Source organism: Urocampus carinirostris, chromosome 11 (genome assembly GCF_059441175.1).
Source record: "Urocampus carinirostris isolate Australia breed hairy pipefish chromosome 11, RoL_Ucar_1.0, whole genome shotgun sequence".
NCBI lineage: Eukaryota > Metazoa > Chordata > Actinopteri > Syngnathiformes > Syngnathidae > Urocampus > Urocampus carinirostris.
Genome location: NC_142359.1, coordinates 23620987 through 23644220, shown reverse-complemented (window position 1 = coordinate 23644220; position 23234 = coordinate 23620987). Strand labels below are relative to the sequence as shown.

The 23234-nt window shown below is 40.3% G+C and overlaps 1 protein-coding gene across 1 annotated transcript; it reads right to left on the bottom strand.

The window, feature by feature from the left end:
* Positions 1-334: 334 nt before the first annotated feature.
* Positions 335-21576, bottom strand: cand1 (cullin-associated and neddylation-dissociated 1). The gene is made up of 25 exons (XM_088346615.1): positions 21263-21576; positions 17119-17194; positions 16970-17037; positions 15695-15849; positions 15509-15632; positions 14343-14430; positions 14115-14283; positions 13943-14048; positions 12952-13097; positions 11589-11881; positions 11373-11514; positions 10625-10833; positions 9706-9874; positions 9546-9635; positions 8772-8925; positions 8345-8582; positions 7119-7307; positions 6910-7053; positions 4117-4252; positions 3881-4057; positions 3710-3805; positions 3470-3639; positions 2626-2790; positions 2250-2357; positions 335-1265 (listed from the first exon to the last, which is right to left on the bottom strand). The coding sequence occupies exons 1-25, from the start codon at positions 21328-21330 to the stop codon at positions 1041-1043; spliced, it is 3705 nt and encodes a 1234-aa protein (XP_088202741.1). The 5' UTR covers positions 21331-21576; the 3' UTR covers positions 335-1040.
* Between the last annotated feature and the right edge of the window lie 1658 nt (positions 21577-23234).

Sequence of the window (23234 nt, the reverse complement as noted above, 5' to 3'; positions counted from 1 at the left end):
AGGGACATTTTGGACCAAAAAATAAATCTGACATTCATGGTTTCAGAATGTTGGAGGAAGTCAGACACAATAAGTAGGATTGAGATGGTATTAGCAAGTAAAAACAGTAACAAATTCCATGCAGCTCTTTTAAGGTTTATGGTTAAAAATCTTGGTCATTTTAGTTTCTTATCCCATATTAGTATTTAATATACAAAAAAATACTACCAAGATGGAATTTAAACTTTCCCTCATTGCTGAAAAAAACATGACAACTGCTAGTCAAGCATGATGCCCAGAATACTGATCATTCATGTAAAAATGTGACACATGCAAGTATGAAGGCAGGCAGAAATGGACCTTTATTTCATTCTTTATTTCTGAACTTTAGGTGATAAACAAGAGCACACAAGCTCTAATTAGACAGAACCAGTAGCAAATGTCACCATGGTGACAGCAGGCATCCCGTTACGTCTGCAATCACCAACATTTACTTCCTTTCTTTCTTCCTTCCTTAAGAGGCCGCATTGAGGGCAAGTTTGATTTTGAATAGGAGGGAACTGAGAAGCCGATTGGTCCAGAAAAGGAAGCAACCCACCTCTCCTGCCTCCGACTGGTTGCCACTACCATCCCATAAAAAAAAAAAATGAAAAAACACAAAGCTAGTAAACTCCATGGCTCAGCAGACCTCAGGCAAAAATATCCACTTGCCCTGTTATTATTGTAGCAGTGGCCAATCAGGTAATGGTACCTGTAATCCGCTTGATGGTGGGGGAAAAAAAGCAACGATGAAAAATGGGAGGAGCTTCCAATCTTGTCGATAAACGCTTTTGGGTTGGACCGTGTGGGTGCATTATTTTTCCGAGCACTGATTTCAGTGCAATGCATCATGGGAACGACCAATCGCTAGAAGGGTGTCACTTCATGTTTTTGTGTGTTTGTGTGTGTGTTTGTGTGTGCACTTGTCGTCATGAAAACATGCCGCAGGGTTGCCGCTCCAGCAGTGGGGCGCCCCGTCGCTTTGTGCGTCCGTCCGTGCGTTTGTTCATGAATATGTCCGCTTAGCTCGTGTCCATGGACTCCATATTGGCCGAACTGGAGTCCCGCTGGATGGAGTCGAAGATAGCCGCCAGCTCCTGATTGGACGAAATCTGTGACTGGAACTCTGACATGAGTGGTGACTTCTCGGCCTCGGGGATGGTCAGCAGCGCCACCACGGCACGCATCGCCGAACGCTTTAGCTCGTCCTGCTTTTCAAACTCCTGCTTCACAGAGTTGACCTTTACCTAAAACGAGTTACAGCCCATTAACCGTAGTTACTCGTGGATAATGCACAACCTTAATTTGTTATCAAAATGTTAAATTGTTTCACTTTTTCTCAGCTCAAACTTTGCAGTTGCATGCAACACAAATCAAAACCAGGTCGCTGGGTTGAGACCACTGAATCTTAACCACTGGATAACAATGATTTAGATCAGTGGTGGGAAACCACCAGGCCGTGGACCGGTACGGATTTTTTCAGCCAATAAAAAAACAAAACAAAAATTATATAAGTTTGAGTATGCGCTACACAGTAATCTAGACTAATGTGCTGAGCATTGGATGCAGCAGGAATCAAACCTGGATCGTGGCGGTGAGAGTACCCATTTCTAGTCAGAAGTGCGCTAGGATTATGGGTGTCAAAGCAAAAGGCATTAGGTTCAATGAGAGTGCAAATATAGTCATACCGGTCTGTGTCACAGAAAAGGTTGGTGACCATTTATATATATATGACACATGAAAAGGCATTACATGATTTAATCCCCTCATTCAACCAATTTTATCCACAATACCAACACAAAATTTACAATGCATTTTTTAATGTCCATCAAAGTCCGACTTATTGTCAAATGCACCAGAGTTGTTTCCCTCGTCTTGCTTTTTTGTGTTTATATCTTTTGGAAAAAAATTCTTTTTTTCCTCCATTCTAAAATTTGTCTATTTCGTACCATGACTAATAAAATGTGATAATGAGATAAGACCTACTGCCTTTTCGTATGTCATCTGTATAACTGGTGGTAAACTCTCACAATTACAAACCAGGTTAAATTATTTTGTTCAGCGATATTTTTTGACAGATCAATCATTGCACAAATATGGTACCGTACAGTTTTAGTATAATGCTCAACCAAACGGAGTTCTTCTTTTAGGTTAAAAAAATGCACATTACACAAGACTAAATATGGTGCACGATGTAAATGAGCGTGAAATGTGTGTGTGGGGATTAACACCTTGGTGGTGCATGTGGCTCTGAGAGGCTCAACCAGTCTATCCAACCTCTGCAGGACAGCGCTAGGACAGAGTGAAGACAACCGGGCCAACATGAGGAAGGTCAGCATCTGCAAGGAAAACGGATAAGAGATCGCAATCCAAATGTGACTACCGTACATTACTGACTACAGAGCCCAGCTGATTAAAAGCCGCATTCTCAAAAGTAAGAACAGAACTCAAACTCAAAAATGCTGGTCTTTTCTGGAAACCATGAGTTGAAAAAAATATAGCTTCTGTAATTTTTTTTTCCTAAAATCTTGACTTGTGTCTACAATTGTAGGATCTTTTCCTCTGACTAGCTTACAAAACCATGAGGTGCGAGTCAACGATCACCACCTTGATGTCATAGTGGTCCTTGAGGCCGTCCTCCACGTGGTTGAGAAAAGTGAAGATGTCAATACGGTCCAGGCAGCTGTCCAACAATGTGTACATGCACTCGAAAGCCGCCTTGCGCAGGTCCAGTCCATCATCCACTGTGTGTTTGAATGGCCCCATCTCCACCTGCATATGCATATTAATTGAACATATGACCCAATGGGTGGAAACAATCACATACCATTTCGATTTAGGTGTTTAATAAAGCCCAGAAGACTGACTGGGAAAATATAGTTTGAATGTTATCATTTTTTTTTGAAGGTTACAAAAGCATAATGCATTAACTTGAATAGAATAAGACAATATTAATAATAACATTTAAGGTCTTATGGTCTTTTATACATTTTCCATCCATCCATTATCTTCTGCTTATCCGGGGTTGGGTCGCAGGGGCAGCAGCCTTAACAGGGAAGCCCAGACCTCTCTTTCTCCAGCTAGTCTTCCAGCTCATCCGACAGGATCCCGAGGCGTTCCCAGGCCAGCCTAGAGAGTCTCTCCAGTGTTACTTTTTTATTTTTTAGATAATTATTTTTTTTAGTTTTCCAGAATAATATTCTCAGTCAGAAAAAATATGAGCCCCAATTGCCACGCTCCCTAAAGATCTCCTACAGAAATTAGTCAGAAAAACTGGAGATTTAGATTTTAACATACAATGCAAAAGTAAAATCAAACTTTTTAGCAAAAAAATGCTGAAACGTTAATAGCAGAATAAATAGCACATTTCGGTATCTCCTGAAGAGCAACTTTTTAATAGCTTCGAGGTGACATACAGCACGTCAAATGTCAAATTGTCATCGTCATTCACCTCTCGAATGAGCTCCTTTCGCACTTTGGTCTCGTTGTAGAGCTGCGGCAGGACCGAGTCTAGAAGGTCCCGGATGAGGCTGGGCTTGTTGTGCGCCGCAGAGTTGAAGGTTACCAGGGCCACACGACGCACATTCAGGTCGGGGTCCTCCAGCGTCTTCAGGAAGTCACCTGACGCACACAAGAGCATTGCATTGAATTTGCGCTTGTGTGTAACATGGATGTCGCTCCGGCACCGCACCTATGCAGTTCTTCAACAGCGGGTCAATGGGCTGCGGCTGATCCGAAATGGTGAACTTGACGGCTGTCACCACCGAGCTACGTGCGTACGACGAGCCTGCAGGGGGAATCCGCACCAGGGCATCAGCAAAACACCAAAATGGCACACGTACACGCATTCTGGTGTTCTTACCTGAGAGCAGGTACCCTTTGAGCCGCGGCAATAGCGTTTCAGGATTGATGAGCGTGAGTTTCCCCAAGCACTCCGCTACCACGTTGCGGGTTCCTTCCTCTTGGCACTCACAGTGTTTGAGCAGGAGCGTCCAAACAGATTCCACGTACGGCTTCAAGCCCGACACAGATGCTGAACCTGAATACACCATGCAGTCAATACACAAGCCCCAAATGCCTGGACACACAAATACTCACTAATGATCTCCTTGAGCGAATGCAACAGCAAGTACTGTCGCTTGGAGGAGGAGATCTCCTGGAGGACGAAGGGCAGATATTCTGGAAGGTTGCCCACTGCAATGCTGCCCAGGGCATATGACGCCGCCGACTTCACCTGAGGCAGATGGTCCCAAAAGCCGATAGTCACTCGATTGTGACGTTTACTAAACAGCTTAGGCATGGCAATTGAATATTCACTGGATGGCAGACTATAATTAATTATCTTGATGAGATTCCTATATAAATGTACAGGTAACATTCGACGTGTGACAGGGATTGGTTACGAGCGACCGGTTGTAAATCTATTATAATGGAGCCATCTGCTGCGGAGACATATCTTGTCATAGTGCTGCGTGTAGAGGAAAATTGTTGCGCCACCTGGCATCGTAAAGTGTCCTAAGTAAGGCTGGGATGTTACGTGCTGCGGCGCTAGACATTTATTCGAAAAATGAGTATCCGCTGCAAACAAATGAGCATCTCGTGTCCCAGGTCTTAAGTACTGAAGTCAAGCAAGTTAAGTCAGAAGTTACATTTATTGATTTTAGGGCTGCAACTAATGATTAATTTAATAATTAGTCGACAAATTTAGATTCTTAAAAAACACTTTTTTTTTTTCCTCCTGCATTCAAGTTTTGGACAGATACAAATATGACAACAGAATATTCTACATTAAAAACAATAAAAAAAACAAAACAAAGTGTTTGACAAATAACTTCACAAATAACAAAAATACATACAAATGGATGCGATAGACCTGCAAATGTGTTTAGATACTCTTTTCCTACCACCGTATCCAAATATCAAACTACATTCACACTTATCACATGAAACAAGAGCGAAAAGAGTGCAATAAATTAGATTTTTATGTGTAGCAATATTTAAAAAAAAAACACTTTTAAAACTGTTTTCAACAAATTTGTTTTTGGGGTAAATCTGAGAATATGATCAACATTCCTGATGTGCAAATAATATACAATATGCTTAAAAGGCTGCCCGTTGTTTTGAGATAAACATGTCATCATTACTATTTTTCTTTTTACCTTATGTATTTATAATTTTTCTCACATTTTTTCCCTGTACCAATGCAGCACTTTTTGTTCCCTTGTTAACTTTGCAGTGTTTCACTGTTTAACGCCAATTTTGTTTGTAATGATCCAATCTTCAATAAAAATGATTTAAAAAAAAAAGATACTTTATAAAAACGGTCTCAAGGCGCTTTCTGTCGGAAAGCGGTACTACAACTTTACAACTTCCCAAGTCAAGTCATGTTTATTTGTACAGTAAAGCCCTTAATCACAAGAAGTCCCAAAGGGCAGCACAAACCACAAACGATTGCAAACTAAAGACTATTATTACACCATTCCCCGATCGCTATCCAATGCACTTATTTGCAACGTGCTTAGTGTCATATATATTTCATAACACGATGAATCGATGAGGTAATTAGTTGCCAACGCTTTTAATAATTGATTTTATATTATATTATAGATTCTTTTTGCAGCCCTAATTGGTTTTAGCCTGATGTCGGGGCCTTTTATAATCTACAGTGTGTTAAAAAGAGCTGAGGACTAAATAATACACTGTTTATCTATGTGATAAGTGGGAAACACAAGTGCCGTACTGATGAGCTCAGACTACACATGCAACAGTAAATTGATTAATTGACAAGTAAAGGATGATTTATCACCCGCCCCTGTTTTGGATTATTTATTTGGATGTATTTCAGATAAAAACATTTGTAAATCCCCAAAGTTTCAGCTTCTCACAGATATATACCTGCTTATTTTTAATGATTTAATGAATTTAATCCCCTTAGGTCACAATTTGGTAGTCAAAATGTTGATGTTCCAGCATCAAATCTCAATTTCAATGTAGAAGGTTTTGGCGAGACACTAACAACTTTGGAAGGTAATGAATTGTATTTTGGCATAATTTATGACAAAACAAGATCTAAAATTTAAGTGACTAATTAATTCTCAAATGTTGAACTCTAAGGATTTTTCCCTGATAAGAGCAATAAAAATAACATTTTAATATGAAATGCCTTTCATCCATCATTTGCCGCTTATCCATAGTTGGGTTGTGGGGGCAGCAGCCTCTGCTAGAAAGCCCAGCTCTGCCTATTCCCCAAACAAATCATCTGTACCAGATGCCCGAGCCTACTCAAATGACTCCTATCATTGTGGAGGAGCAGCGTCTCTACACTGAGTCCTGGCTGATCGACCTTCTTACCTCATCCTTAAGGGAGAGAATAACCAACCTACGGAGGAAACTCATTTCAAGTGCTTGTATCCAGGATCTTGTTCTTTCGGTAACAACCCAGAATTTGCGACTATAGGGGAGGTTAGGAACCTACATCGATTGGTAAATCGAGAACTTAGCGTTTCGGCTTAGCTCCTTCACAACGATAGACCGCAAAAACAAAAATTTTTATATTATACGAGTATTAAGTTAAATCAAGAAAATTATTGAGAAAAAAAAAATGTGAAACTACATAATACGAGCCGTTAATGATATTAGGTGGGTGCTGTATTTCTCTAGAATCTAAAAAAAAATGAACATGCTCATTGTGACATTTTTGTTTGTTAGAGTGCCATCATAATTCTGTGAAACAGTTGTATTCATGGGAGAAACAGTTTTTGCCATATATACAAATTATTTGAATTCATGTTTACAATGGAAACAGTCCTTAAATGCACACAAAGTGTTTATGACAGTGTTGTCATAACATGTAATGAAATATGTTTGCAAAAATGTAAAAGAGGAATTCACCTCCTCGCTGGAGGACGAAAAGGCATCTAGGATGACGGTTTTGAGCTCTGGTTGGCCACTTAGGTCCACATGATGGCCGACCTCACCCAAGGAGAGTAATGCCAGCAGCTGGATAGAGTCCGTCGATCGGCTGTTTTTTACGTCCTGGGGGAATGGGACCACAAAGCTGATTTGTGCTCTAAAAATCACACTTGCCCGCGGTCACAGACCTGGATGAATTGGCCGACCACGGCGGGTCCTTCGGCCGGGCATGCCCTGGTAAGCGCAGCAACGCATTTGGCTATGGAGCAGTAAGCTTGCTTGTGAGGCAATGCCGCGCTCTGGGAATAAACTGGACCCGTCAACATCCGTAAGAGGTCCATGTAGCCGAGACCTGGCGTGTCGGTGGAAACCAGAGCCTGGACCAAGAAATACACACATAATGAATTAGCTGCTCTTATTTGGAAAATCATTGAACTATGAACAAAGTTACCATAGGCTCAAATACTCACCAACACTACCGTTTTATGCGTTAGACTACCGCTTTTCTCACCCTTAAAAATGCCCAATGATTTTGTTTTAAACTACATATTGACTTTAGTCTAAAGCTGCTTTGTCTTGAAGCAAAAATAAGTCCTTGTGCATGAATAAACCTCTCCAACGATCGCATTAGATTACCGTTTGGGTAAAGGTTTTCCACTTCCAATTTGTTTTTAGTATTCTGGAGACAGGTTGTGTTTCACGAATAAAAATACAATGTACAAAAACATCTAGAGCTTTTCAATGTCAAAAGAGTAAGCATGTATCATATAATATACTATCTGATTAACATTGTCCAAGGCTCACTCCCATTAGTTCGTCTTTCACACACACCGACTTCTTCTCATTTATCTTTCTATTCCCCTTTCCTCTTCTCAGATGAGACCAAGGGAAAAAATCTTCACTAGAAATTGGCCAAGTACTTACTACTTAGAACATCATCATTGAGCCGCGTTTGTTGTGATGTAATATGCAACAATGATGTATATCTTTACGTTTTCTTTCAATTTCCCTCACTTCAAATAGGTAAGATACAACAACTACTTCCAGAAGAAAAACGTTATGCACTTCACTCTTGTTTATTCTTACTAGATTTTCCCTGCAACTCTCTCCTGTGCCTCTGTGTTTTTCATTTACTCGCAGCACCCTCTGTAGGAATTTACCCTCTACAACAACACAACATTGACACACATATTTGCTTCATTCCCTCTGACGATTGCGCTCCGCTGGTTGGTAATGCAGAGGGAGATGCTGAGTTTCGGGATATAGGGCTCATGTCCATCACTCTGGCATCTTATTTTCGCGTTTTGTGAAGGATTTGGACTTAATCCTCACTGTGAACATGCTTTGCTAGATAAAGGAGTAACATTGAAGGGCAACAATAGGATTAAAGTGTGGTATTGCGGTGGATCCGCACCTGATAAAAGTCCAGCATGGCAGCGAGGGCTCCGCCCTGCAGCAGCGGTGACCTGACGAGCGCGATAAGCTGCGTGAGGATGTTGCCGCCGCTCAGCTGGCCCAGCAGCGATGGGTGCGTCTCAGCCAGCGTGGAGAGGAAGCTCAGCGTCATCTGGGACACATGCATGTCACTCTCCGAGATCAGCGGCGGGAGTTCGGCCAGCACCGCGTCCACCATCACCGGCGTCACCGCCGAGCTGACGACAATGACAACAACACGTTTAGACGACAAATAATTTGAATACAGTATCCCATTGAACAAAAACACATAAAACGTTTTACTCCATGCTCTTTTTTTTTTTTTTTTTTTTTTAAATCACGCGTGCCAGTCTGGATAATTTGGGATAATTTGTCTCTTACGATTCAGCAAAAAAAATGGGTATAACCTGTAATTCCTGAGCAAGATGTCAAGTGCAGCAAGAGTGCAGAGCTTGAGCGCTCGCTGATTTTTCCGAAGGAAGGAGGCAAGGATGGGAATGGCGTCAGGCAGGACAGGTCGCAGATCAATTTTCAGGGGGGAGCCAGCGATCAGCGTCAAGGCTTTATTGAAAAAAAAAAAAAAAACATAACATTTGAAGAAAAGTAAGCTCATCTATACCCCAAATGAAAGTTTTTTTTTGCCTGGAAAGAAAATCACTTTAATTTACAAAGCTCTTTTAAATCTTGAGTAAATCTCGACTTTCAGTTACAGGAAGTTCTTCCAATAACAATTTTCCACTTGGAAATGCTACCATAATTCTTTGCATGGGCCACAATAAATGATAATTTGATACGTTATTCTTGCACAAATACACATCTCGTAGCACCCTGTTTATGTGTAGCATGCACCTGTTCCCTTGGGCACGATGACCCTTCAAAGAAAAATCCCATACATACTACTGCCAGCGGCAGTTAAATAAAAGGGAAGAAGAAATGCAATGGCAAAGCAAATACACCAGAGAGCAGTGTCAGCATCATTTTAAAGCCGACAAGTAGAGAAACATGCCAAAATTTTCAAGCATTTAAAAGCACTTCACCTAGAATTTAGGCAGTTTTAAATAATTGAAAACACAACATTAAACTTTAAACATTTTCAAGGATTTTGCGCATTCCAGGTTTTTTTTTTATCATGGCTGTTATTGTGCTTATTTGCATACGATCGAAGAAAAATTAGTTTTGACCTTTAACTGTGGTGAGGCGTGTGATCTCATTCTTCAGACGTTCCAAAAAGATCAAGAGTGTTCCGTGAAGTTCACTGGGGAGGCGGTCACCTAGCAAAATCAGACAAGAAGTTGAACCAAATATGAACAACGGTAACCATCATGCTCATTTGTTGTCTACCTAGGTTGCAAATGATTTGGCCCATGCAGGATATGGCACGCTCTTTGACCTCCTGGTCAATGTCGGCAGCTTTGAGGCGTCTAATCGTACAGCTGAACAGGTCGTTGATGTAGGGGGTGGGGTCAAAGCTTTCCGCACTTTCTGATTGGCTGTTGAGTGGTCTGATAACCTAATAGGGAAAAGCAACGAGAGGCTAAGACATCCAGGAGAAGAGCAAAACAAAAGCTGGCAGCGTTTACAGGGTTCATCCATCTTTTTCATGGCAAATTCAAGCGCTTTTACAGGACTTTCAAAACCAATTTTCCCATTTCTCCAGTACCTTTAAAATACAAAATCTGGTGTGTATCATCTATTTTACAAGGCCACAAATATAGATTTTGCGTGTGCTAAAAACCAAGAAATAGGATTTTTACATCTTGATATATTGCTAATATATTTGTTTTTGAGACAAATCTCTCCTTATATAGCTGGTGGGTAAAATGACAGTAATAAGGACCTTAAATTTGCAGTTGCAGGAAGTTCTTCCGATTACCATTTACCACTCGAAAATAATACCTTAAATTTTTGGATGGCCCATAATATATCTCCATAATTAAGATGTACGCCTCACACTAATACACATTTCATAGTGCCCTGTTTAGGTGTAGCATGCACCTATCCTCTTGGGCACGAGCCGTAGGAGGCAATGACGCTGTCTAAGACAATGTCGTACAAACTTGTAACAGCTGCAGTTGATCAAGAGAGAAGAAATGCAATGGCAAAGCAGAACAAGAGAAGAGTGTCTGCGTAATTCTTAAGCAGAATTGTTGAGACACATTGCAAAAATTTCAAGCAATTACAAGCACTTCATCCAAAATTCAAGCACTTCTCAACCCTTGAAAATAAATGAAAATTGAGAATTTTTGAGGATTTCAAGCACCTTGACGAGCTGCTGTGTGACAAGGAGTGCCTCTGAGGTGATCTTGTAGAAGGGGTCCCCCACGCATGCCACCACAGGGGGAACCAGGGCTGGCACGTGGGTGTGGAATGCTTGGGCGGGGTGCGTGACCATGATGACATGAAGGCACGCCAGAGCATCGATCTTCAAGTTAGAGCTGCTCGACTTGTCGTTGAGGGAGAAGATGATTCCTGAAACAGTCATGCTCATCACACAAGACGTAGCTTCACTATTGATCGAATTTCAATGAGATGACGGACAGTCGAATCGAAGACAAGTTCCCTGTCTTGGTATGGCTAAAATAAAATCTCAATTTGATCAGTCATTGTAGGCATTAACAATTAAAAGAAAACAAGATAAACCCAAACTAATGATGTGTTTATCCTGTTTTTGATATTGAATACTTGCAAAGGAGATTGCATAGGATGCCAGTCTGTAATGATGACTATTATTACGCACTGCTGTTTGTTGCATTCATTTTATGCAAAAAAATAGCTATTTATAGTTTGTGCCTAACCAAAATCAATTATTTACTATCTATGGTAAATCAGCTTGTAAACTATCCCATCAAGCATTCTACTATTAGCATAATTTTTGAGGGAATCAATTTCTACTCAATTTTCAAACCGTTGACATTATAAAAAGGCAGATAATTAGCTCATTTGATTTTATTAATATGATTTATTGCCTTCCCCTACCCATATTGAGGTCTATTAAAAGGGTTTGCTACCTGGTATGAGCACGGGAATGTGCTGCGTTAACGCTCCCGGCAGCACGTTGACAAGCTCCGTCAGCATGTTAAAGCAACACTGGCGTGTCTTCACGCTCTTCTCCTTTAGCTGCTTGTGCAAAGCCTTCACAATCATGGCCACCTAGCAGAACGGCGCACATGCATGAACACACTTATTCTTGGACAGACTCAGGCAATTCTTTTCCGTGAGGTCACCTGACTCTGCAGCATAGTAAGGGGGGTGTCCCCTTGCTCCATGGCATCCGGGTCAGTCAGCCAGCTCTGAGCTGGTCGGGTTTGCTTGAGCAATGACAAGTAAGCATGGAACACGTCCGCCTTCACGTTCTCTTCACGTTCCTTAAAACGGCTGACGAGTGCAGGGGACACGGTGCGATAGAATTCGGGTAGCATCTCGTGTCTCGTGGAGACCACGGCGTCAAGGCACTTGGCGGCCGCCCGCCGAACTTTCCAGCTCATGTCGTCATCGTCACTGTACTCGTCGTCGCTGCCTGCAAACAACCACAAAGTAGTATTTACATACACCTGACAAAATGGTCACTGAAGTGTTTTGAATAAAAAAGGAGCTGTACAGAATTTTGAACTTTTTTCTCGCGGCCTCCGCCTCTGGCTTGTTTCATTGCAGCCTCTGTTGAAATCGTTCATGATGCACGATCAAGTCAACGAATATTTATAGACTCATGACCCAATTTAAATGAAAACAAAACTGGGACATTTGAAAGGGATGAGAGCACAAAAGGAAGCCTTACGAGGGATTTCTATTGAAATGAATGCAACAGGAAGACTGGATTGACACACCAAGCGTGTATTGATGTGGTAAATTGGCGAATTTTAGTTAATTGTAGATACGTTTGGGCAATTAGCAGAATTAATACCACGTAACAAGGCCTTATGAAATTAAGCACCGGAGATTATTCCCTCCCCAAAAAACAGGCAATTGCTTTTCTTGTTATGAAATCACTATTTTTTTTCCTCGTTTTTGCTCGGTGCTGTTGGTGCATGCATCAAAAGTAATAATGCATATGTAACTGCAGCACTGGTATTCGTGTATTTTAAGGTAGTGGTCGTAGTAATTAACCGTCTGGAGAAACCGTATTAATCTTCATTAAATTATTGTTTTCCTACTGATTCTACAGTCACTTGATGGTTGCAAGCAAACGGATAAATTGTACAAAATTGCCACCGTTACCTTGATAGCTAACAGCTCTGTGTTGGACTTTTTTTTTTTTTAATTTCTTATATGTAATGTTACACAAAATACCTTTCCTTTCAAGCAAATGTAAAGCAAATTATGAATCATCCGTCACACACCAACAAATAAAAACACAGACTAGCATGATCCGTCACTCTCCACCACTCCCCTTCTCCCCCCATTCCTCCTTCCTTATTTGTTCTGCCCCCTTAACAGCTTTGCTAAAACGCCACTGTGGAGAAGAAAAAGGCTTTTTGAACTCATTTGGGCATTGTCAATACATAAGAGAAAATATTTAACTTTCAACTTTGAGCACACCTCAAACCAAGCATTTTACATTTAGAAAAAAGGGTGATTAAAAAAATGGACCTTGGTAATCTTCATCATTCTGTTCAGCATCCATGGCGTTATCGTCCTCGTCCTCATCATCAAAGTTGTAGTTTGGGTCATAGGTGAGATAACGTAGGCAAATGGAGATGACGGTCGGGACGTGGGCGTACACTTCTTTTGGACACCTGAGATAACCACGTGCACAGGTCAATAAAACGACAATGTGTACAAACGTACGCTGTTTGAATAAGTTACTTAAAAGCACCAACATTCTTTTTACCATAAGTCAAAATTTCTTATCATTCGTGTTTTATATTTGTAAATGCAGATTTTTTTTAATAAACTACAATTAAGCCCAGGTGTCTATTATCATTTTACCACTGTTGCCCTTTTCTCCCCTTTAGGCCAACAAAACTGATAGATACATTTGTGTGTATGTGTCTTTTCAGTTGTTAATTCTGAGCCGATGTTTTGTTTTTTTAAATAATTGTCCTTGTTAATTGGATTTCCTGGAATTTAACTGCTGCTTGAGTTCTGGAATAAGAAAAAAAAAAAGAAAATAATAACGATAACAACAAACTTTACATATCTACCATTACTATTTATATATTACATAACTATACATTTTACATGTATAGATTACTTTACATAACTTAATGACCAAAATATATTGACAAATGACAGAAATTATATATAAATGCAATAAAAATAAAATAAAAATGATTTACTCTGCAATATAATATAATTTTAGGCAAACCTCGGGTTTTTTCGACAGTGGTTTCAAAGTCGCTAATAAGTTTCAGAGACATGGCATTAATGTGTTAATGTGATGTTTTCTTTATACATACATTCAAGACAAATTTTGTGGTCTATTAATAGCAATGCAAAGACTAAGGCTGCAAAAGAGGAAAGACCGTTTTGACGAACAGAAAAAAAATAATATTTCAACTTATACTTTGGAATTGAAAACCAAACTGGTTTTAGGATGGCAATGTTTCAAGGGGGTGGCAATTTGTCTCTTATGCTTTACCTTCTGACGAATGACTCAAAGGCCTGTATGCAGTACTCTCTCAGCTCGTCATCATCCACATTGCAGAACTTGACCACAAGTGGAATGATCTTCTCCAGGTATTCCCCTGAAAGGACCAACAAAACTTCAACTGAGCACGGTGTCGTGTTAAGGGCGCTGATGTGGAGCTCACCGATCCGATGTCCGGCCTGTCTACTGATGGCGGCCGTGCACTGGATGTACGTCCTGGTCGTGGACATGTTATCGTTGCGTCCCAGCTCGCTAAGCAAATGCTCAATGAGGTCGATGAAGACTAGGTTACCACACGACATGACCAGATGTCCCAACGCCATGATGGTCCGCTGGAAAAAGAGCATGCCTCGGTTACTGTGACAACACACTTAAACCAAAGCCTGCTCACCTTTCTGACGGCGAGCCTAGGCGAGGTGAGCTGAGGAAGCAGGCAGCTGAGGATCGAGGGATGGAAGTTGACCAGCAGCCCGCCTTGTCTGAAACACACAGCACAAACAATAAACTTAAGTACTTTTAAATCATTCTTTTTAAAATAATTACGCTTCTTTATTGCACTACTGTATTGATCAAGGACATGATCCACTTTACTTCAATGGTAAAATATATAAACGAATATTTCCACTTAGCGGGTTTTGACAATCGTGTGACCTATTTAGAACGCACCCCTTGGGGAAAAAAAGAGGGATTACTGTACAAGTATTATCACACCTATGACACTGCCCGTCAATGCCAAAATCCAGCCCATCTCTGAAGAGCAGGATGACGCTTTACACCGAAAAACAACAGCGACCGGATGATGATGGTGCTGTATCAGAGTCTGATGAGCAGGCTTCCCCTGCTACTAAAACCATAAAAAACAGCGTCATGTGGGGGAGAAAACCCTACCAAAATGACATAGGGATGGGAGCCACAAGGCTGTATTTATCCAAGACGTACAACAGTAAAGCAGCTTTTCCACTACACGGCTCCAGCCTGCCTCACCTTTTTTTTGGTTTTCCATTATGAAAAATACCTGGTTCTTGGTCCCTGGCACCACTGTTCTTGGTATCACCTCTGTCAAAGTACCAAGACACAGCCCCATGGACTAAATCATCACTGCTGACCACTGATTGGTCAGCTACAGATCTTCCCCGAGAGCTGCGTCCAAAACAAAGCTGCCACTATGTGTTTGCGTATTACCTGAACAAAAAACTATTTTTCCGACTTGTGGCTACCTGTGGTAAATTTGCCACGTGGTCAGTTGACGAGGTGGTACCGAAGCACGCAACTCGGACAAAACTGTTACAAGTCCCCAGTGACACGATGAACAATGTTCAAATTTCTCCAAGCAAAAATTGGCTATGTGCAATTGCTGTTTACAATAATCGCCGTATGTTTTTCAACAGGTCTAGCCATTGTTAAGGGTTTTGTTTTCTTCCAGTGACGCCACAACTCGAGAGGATATGAGCCAAATCTGTCACTTTGAGACTAAATTTCTCAAGTCAGTGCGCAGAATATTTAGCATTATATCTTCATGATTGTTGGTTTTTAATAATCTCTTTAATGGGTCAATACCTGCAGAGCATATCCGCCATGATGTCCAGCGCCTCAAGCTGCACAGACACGTCTTCCTGTTTGGCGATGGCACTGGTCAGCCGACCCGTAATCTTTTTGCAAACGCTGGCGGCCAGGGCCGAGCCTGCGAGAACAAACGTTCGTCAGACACTGCAACGGTTATAATCATGAAGATGATAGACTCACCGCTGGAAGCGGGTGGCAGCTCCCCTATGACAGTCTTGAGGCCGATGGAAGAGATGTCTCGCAGCTGTTCTTTGTCGGACAGCATGTTGGTGCACAATGTATCTACGATGGTCTCCACTTGGTACTCCTTCACCTTGCTCACCAGGGGGCCCAGGCTGCCCAAAGACAATTAGATATAATCAATGTATTTCACAGACTATAAGGCGCACTCAAAAACCCCAAATTGGCCAGAAATTTAAAAATGCACCTTATAATCCAGTAAGCCTTCTATGCGGACACAATTGGAAATGTGTTACCATATTTTTGCTTAATAGAACAGTCAATACATTTAATCAATGACCAATATTGCACGACAATGGTGTCAACAGGGATCGAACCAGATAGCAATGTAAGAGCACAGAGTCCTAGCCATCAGGCTGATAGGGACATGGATTGTTGTCCACAATTGCATAACATTGGATGCAACGGGAATCAAACCTGGATCGCGGCTGGAAGAGTGACGTGTCCTATTCGCCAGACCACTTGGGATACATAAGTCACATAAAACTACATTAGGGGTTATCTCATTAACACACTATTTTAGTCAGGGTAACACATATGTTAGAGAAATGACAAAAACAGAAGTAAAAAATAAAAATAAATATATCGGTATAAAATTGTATTTCAACTTTTCTCAACTCAAACAAAACATTGAAAGTGGCAAAAATTTTGAAAAAGTGCGGCCATGAGTTTATTGACATCTTTCAGGGCGACCAAATTTATTCCAACAATGCCACTTTCCTTAATCAGTTAGGAATCTCGTACTCTTCAAAAAGAGTTTGGGTTGGCGATAAAATATTGCATTTCAGTAATCCACAACCTTTTCTGTACCACAGGTTTAAATTCTGACGACAGTCTCGACCCAATGATTACAAAAACAATTTGGTACCGTGACTAAAAATAGAGTGTTGAGATAAAACCTAATGCCTTTTCATATGTTGTCTGTATCACTAGTAGTCTAGTGGGTAGGATCTGGCGTGCTCCTGGCTACCATCAGTTTGATTCCTGTTGTATCCAATGTTATGCAATTTTGACCAGTGATATATTCCAGCTGATCAATCAATACACAAATACGGCATTTTTTAAATTTTGTGTATCCCTAGTCCTTACTGTAGTTTGAATCCAGAGCGCAGAAAAGACATTTTATAATAATAATTGGAGGGAAAAAATGAGGACAGCCTTAAGAGAACCTATTTTGAGGAGATCAGTAGCAAAATATCAAGGAGGTCCTCATACCATTTGACAGCCAAGTTCTGAACTTCTCCATTCTTGTCCTCCAGCAGCTTCAGAATCATTCTCACCACCTGTCAACCACAACACAAATTACAACGATCCCGATATCTATGCCATCTAGCTTGTTAATAAGCTGTAAACTTCAAACACACCTTCCTCTCACTGTCGTCATCCAGTTTAATGGAATCCTTCTGGAGTTCTGTCATCAGGTCGTTTGTGGCCATGAACCTGCAGATCATATGCAAAATGGTTAACATCAGATAAACATCTTCAATGATCTAAGCTAACAAATACCATAAGAGTAAAAACTTTTCATTGATATTAGGCTGGTTCTCCAATTTAGCATACGATCATTTTGCTCACGCATAAAAAGTCCTCGAAAGTGCGGGAGCACTCTACACATCACAAAACAAATACGTGCGTCACTTGCAAGCTTTGCAAAAGTGATATGGCACGGGAGCACCACGATGGTGAGGCAGCAATCAATACCAAAACATGGGAGTCTCCAACAAGGATGAAGGGAGCCCAGTAGCTGGGTAAGCCTCTACATTATTTGGTTTTATTCGCTTGGTAGTTGCGTATTTAAGTATGGAGAGATACCTTTTATTTTAGTTCAAGTAGCTTAAGCATTGTTTGATTAAGCATCGTAAAGAAAACCCTCCACTTTCACACAATCAGGTTTGAATTTTCTGGCAAAGTCCGAGTGATTAAGTGAGCAACTGTACTGTTTGCATGCTAGCATTTGATTGTTAGGGTATTAATGACTACATGTGTGTACGTGTGATACTTTTTATTTCAGTTAAATTCAAGAATGAAGTTTATTATGGCAAAGCACAAAAAAACAGTACTGACCACTCATTAACTAAAGGGAACAACAAATAATTTGCACCAAACACACGAAAATTAACTGAACAATACAAGATTGTCAAAAACATGTGCCCAAAGGGAGTAAGCAGTGTTTAATTGTGTTTTATGAAAAAGCGCAACTTGCACACAATGGTGTTAACAAGTTTAAGATTAAGCATCAAACGCTACTTTTCTGCCAAAGTCTTGAGTGATTATTGTGTCCTTGTAAACTGAGCCATAGTAATACCGAAAGCCAATGCACCCTAAACAACAATGACGCCTTTTTTGCTCTTTATAAAAAGTATTTTTTGCAGGTGTATAGCATACATGTGTATGTATTAAGTCTGTTATTTGACAGTTTTTTTTAATTGTTTAATATTGTAGAATATTTTGTGCACCATTTTCTTATTTGTCCACAAAGTTTATTTGAATAAAGAAGAGGACATAGTCTTTTAAATCTGATAAATTAAAAAAAAAAAAATCATCATTATAATTGATTATTAAAATAACAGTTTCAGCCCTACCCCTAACATTTTTAGGGCCCCTCGGCGGGACGGAAGACTGTTGATAAACAACGTTGTGTCTTGACAATGTCACCAGTCACTGAAATACGCCATGCCACATATGATTGGAAAGCCTAAATTCTGGTCGAGATATGACCATTTTAAATTATACTCATCTGAGAAATATCACGATCAGTCTGAAAGAGGATACTCAAAAAATAAAAAACAAAGCTCACCAATAACTTGCTGTGATGGTCAGATGGTGAAACGACTGTCCACATACATGATCTTGTTACACATTCATGACAATCCAATGCATCCAATTGTGTAAAATATTTACTCCAAAACACACGATAATGCCGACACATAAGAAAAAAAAAATCTGCCTAAAAGCAATCCTGGATCGTTTAACGATCTTTGTTGTTATTTGTCTGACCGCTCTATTACTCCCCTTAAAAAAACAGACTTGACAGATGATTTCCAATTCTTAGGTTAGCCTCTGACCTTTTGATTGACACTACTAAAGGCCAACTTCAAGCTTTTCTTCACAGTACTTAACTTGTGACAACTTACAAGGGCCAGTATTCAAAACTAAACAAAACACCATGACCTATTCGACTTTAAAAATCTTTAGCCAACAGTGAACAATTCAAAAGTGGATTGACACGTTGGTTAGCCAATGAAATTCCCAAACGTAGTTCTATGGAATTTAACGAGTTGAACTGAAATCAGAGCTGAAAATAAACATGCGCAAATGCAACCTGTGATCATAACATGATTAGTGATTGACTTCAGTAAAGAGAAGTCAAACATTTACAACTTTTTGACAGTGTCGAAAAATTCCCCAAACTAAAATGCGAGGTTGCAAAGTTTTTAGGGCTGTAAACTGGCTTTCTCCAAAAGGCCACTTTTGAGAATTGCCTAGACCTACCATTAGAAAAAATGTGTACAATCCAATGTTTTGTTTTTAACAAGGTACTAGGAAAGGCTTCGAACTATTTGTCTCACCTGTTTTCCAGCCAAGAGGCCAATGCTACATCATTTGCTGGCATTTTAAGAAATTCAGGCGATAAGAGACCCTTTTATTTCTGTGTGTTCCTACTCAGATTACTCAATGTTAGTAGCACCTTCTGTTTGGGACACAACCTTAGTGTTACCTTCCAAAAGAGACCAAATGTGTCTTTACTATCCAAACGATTCAACAACAGCATTCAATTCACTTTGGGTACGTCTTGGATTGGGATTTTACAGGAATGGTAAGGTGTTAAGAGGCCAAATGAACGCCGCCTCAATGACTGGTTTGTGAGGAGGGCCAAATAATCCAATTTGATTGGGAAACAATCACCAAGTTGATCAATAGGTAACAAATATGAAGGTGTTTGCTGAACTACAAATGTCCATTTTCATGATGAGAGAATTCCAATGAAGTGATTAAATGAGGCAAAAAATTCATTAAAAAAAGTCAACACCTCAAACAACGCAACCCACATTTGACATGTAAAGTTAAATAAACTAACTCTGGTTTTCATAGTGTATATTTGAGGAAGAACTGAGCAAGCATGTGGATAAGAGAGTACTAGGTTGGTTTGGACACATGGAGAGGATGGATGAGGAGCGAATGTTGAAGAGGATCTACAGAGCAGAAGTAAATGGAAGGACACCAAGAGGAAGGCCGCGATTGACGTGGTGTTATGAATGCACAGGAGGAAAGAGGTCTAAATCTAGTGGAAGCTTGAGCTCTTGCTGGTAATAGGAATGAGTGGAGAGGTGTTGTAAAATTATAGTGGGATGTTTGGATGCGCTCTAAGGGATGGGCAGGGCACCTGTATGATGCGGCAGGGGTAAACCAGTGAAAGCTGTCAGGCCCTGCTGTTGAACAAAAGAGTGTGTTGAGTCACCGTGACCCGAGTTACATGGCCGCTTTCTTGTGTCCCGTTTCATCTGAAGGGACGAACGGATGACCAGCTTAGGTGCCGAGGTAACATGTTTGGGCGTTTGGGCATTTGGGTTGGCCATGGTCCAAAAATATTTGTGTGTGTGTTTTGCTACTTTTTCCCCCTTTTATTTTCATTGTTATTGTATGTGTTTGTCTTGCTGTCGGTCACCCCTCTTGAGGGATATGACCAAGGTAGATAGATTTTTTCGGTTTGAACAATTTTATTGACACTTTTAACAGCAATTAAACACATTCACGATTTCATTATATCATATTCTAACAATATGAGGTTTGAACAATTTTAATCAACACTTTTAACAGCAATTAAACACATTCACAATTTCACCATATCATATTCTGACAAGGTTTCTGGAGGTAATGTGAAAGTGTGACATTCTGCCTTTGCTCTTTATTTCCACCAAAAGCTTTAAGTTCTTGTTTGATCGCGTCCTTCTTTCATCACAGTGCTCTCAACAAGCAACTTGTTAGTGTGCCACATTCAAGTCGGATCCGATGACCCTCATCCGTGTTTTATTTCTAAAGTAACGTTAAAGCGTTACAACGCAGAGATCGATTGACAGACATCAACTCTTGCGCCCCGGCCTCTTTGATGTCTATGTGACGTCATCGCAAACCCACAAACGAGAAAACACACACAGTGCAGCGATAGCCACTAAAAAGCTAGCATGACACAAGTTGCATTGACTGGGGGACGAAGCTAACTGCTAATTAGCCGCAGCTAGTGACCGACTCAAGCCGGTGCTGAACGCGCAATAAGTCGTCACGGCGTCATCAGAAGACCGCAGTGTTATTGCAAACACATATTATATGAAACTTTAAGATTGCGAAATGTCATTTAATAGAATGCGAACTGTCTGGAATCAGACAGGTGGCATGCTAACTGTGAACATGCCGAAAGGCCTGCTACACAGGAGACGCTTTACTTTTTTCATTATAACCCCACGCACTTCATTGAGTGTGTAGCGTTTCACGTTTAAGAGGACATTTTACCTGAAATCTTTGTCGCTGGAGGTCATTTTCTCCAGTAGGTTGGAGATGTGGTACGAGGCGCTCGCCATGTTGTTAGCCGCTAGCCTAGCTCTGAGAGCAGTGCTTTCCCTTCAGAGAGTGTGTATGTTTATTCCGGTTCCGACTCTTTATCCTTTCCCCGTTTCTCTTTGATCTGTTCTTTGATCTTCTTCCTGTCGCAGTTTCTTTTCTTTCGTGTTTTCGCTACAACGGCGGTGACGGGCTCGGGGGCATGGGTGCGTTTTGACTGTTTCAATGGAGCTCCCGTTCTCGCTGCATAGGGGCGGGGTTAGAGCCACAAGACACTGCTCGGGTCAAAGGGGCCACGCGCACGCGCACACGACCCAGCCGGGACATCCCTGCGAAATGATTATAACATACCTGTCAACTTGGACGTTTTCCCCGTACTAAGTAGTTTTTTTTTAATTTCAATTTCAAATTCTTTACGCCGTACAAGAGTATAAAAAGCACATTTGACCCATATGATATAATGAAATTGTGTGTTTAATTGCTGTTAAAAATGTTGAAAAAAATTGTTAAAACGTCATATTGTCAGATATAACGAAATTGTGAATATGCTTAATTGCTGTTAAGATTGAAAAAATGTTCAAACCTCACATTCTGTATTTGCTGTTAATAGTGTCAATAAAATTGTTCAAACCAACCAAACCATAATTTCCCTTACAATTACACAACAAAAATTCCACAAAAACAAAATTAATGTAATACTAGAAAAATCCTATACAAAAATATATCTACCATACCTGTCAACCTCCACGGCTCAATGCCCGTACAAACTGTCGTATTTTCCCTTACAAAATACAAAATCATCTTGCAGCATATTTTTTTTTCAGAATAATGCATGATGGGAAAACCCCAGGCGGCAGAAGCATGCGCACAGTAGATCAAACTGCTCGCTTCGTTTGCAACAAAAAAAACGATGCCCACTGCCATCTTCGGGCAGTGGGCAGGGGACACCCTGAACTGGTTGCCAGCCAGTCGCAGGGCACACAGGGACAGACAATTCGCTTGCTCATTCACACCTAGGGACAATTTGGACCGGCCAATCCACCTGAAATGCATGTCTCTGGAATGTGGGAGGAAACCGGAGTGCCCGGAGGAAACCCATGCAAGCACGGGGAGAACATACAAACTCTACACAGGAAGGTTGGTAGCTGGATTTGAACCCATGACCTCAGAACTGTTCCGCACACGCGCTAACCACCGCGCCGCCATGCTAATTATATATATATATATATATATATATATATATATATATATATATATATATATATATATATATATATATATATATATATATATATATATATATATATATATATATATATATATATATATATATATATATTATACTGCTTCCTATAATAAACAAAACTAAATGCACTGCAAGTAGGGAAAGAACTAAGAAATATACTGAAATAATTGTTTGAGTTTTTTATTGAGTAAATAAAAAAAAACTCGTTTTACCCAAATTGTCTTTCTTCTTATTCTACATAGTCTGTCTTTCTGTGAGTAAATTGGTGCTGCGGTGGGTTTGTAAGGTTTATGAGTAAAATTGAAATCATTAATGTTATAAAATAATGAAAAGATGAAGTTCTGGGGAAAATGTGTGCAAATGTTGGGCCTAAATAGCTATTTTGGCTCATAGTCCTTTTTTATTTTTACAAGGTTTTTCTTTCAAATGTGCTTAAGATACAAAGATTAGTTTAGTATATTGGAGTTTCCACTAGTTCCGTTTTATACCAGTGGTGGGTAAATTCTTTAATTTGCAAGTCGCATGGGCCAAGGGGCAGGTCCTTAGGTTTTCCTACTCATGTATAAATATACATACAGGCATCTACATCTTGTATTGTTTATAGATTAGTTTCATCAAATTAGTTTGGATATGCTCACAATTAAATACAATATTTAGTTTTGTTGTAATACTGTAGTT

Bases quoted from the DNA above. Each gene is read 5' to 3' on its own strand.
- cand1 (XM_088346615.1), bottom strand. From the start codon at position 21,330: ATGGCGAGCGCCTCGTACCACATCTCCAACCTACTGGAGAAAATGACC. The intron at 14,049-14,114 runs GTGAGCTCCACA...TGGTCCTTTCAG, and splicing joins ACAGGCCGGACATCGGATCG to GGGAATACCTGGAGAAGATC. The intron at 3,806-3,880 runs GTAAGAACACCA...TTCCCCCTGCAG, and splicing joins CAAAGGGTACCTGCTCTCAG to GCTCGTCGTACGCACGTAGC.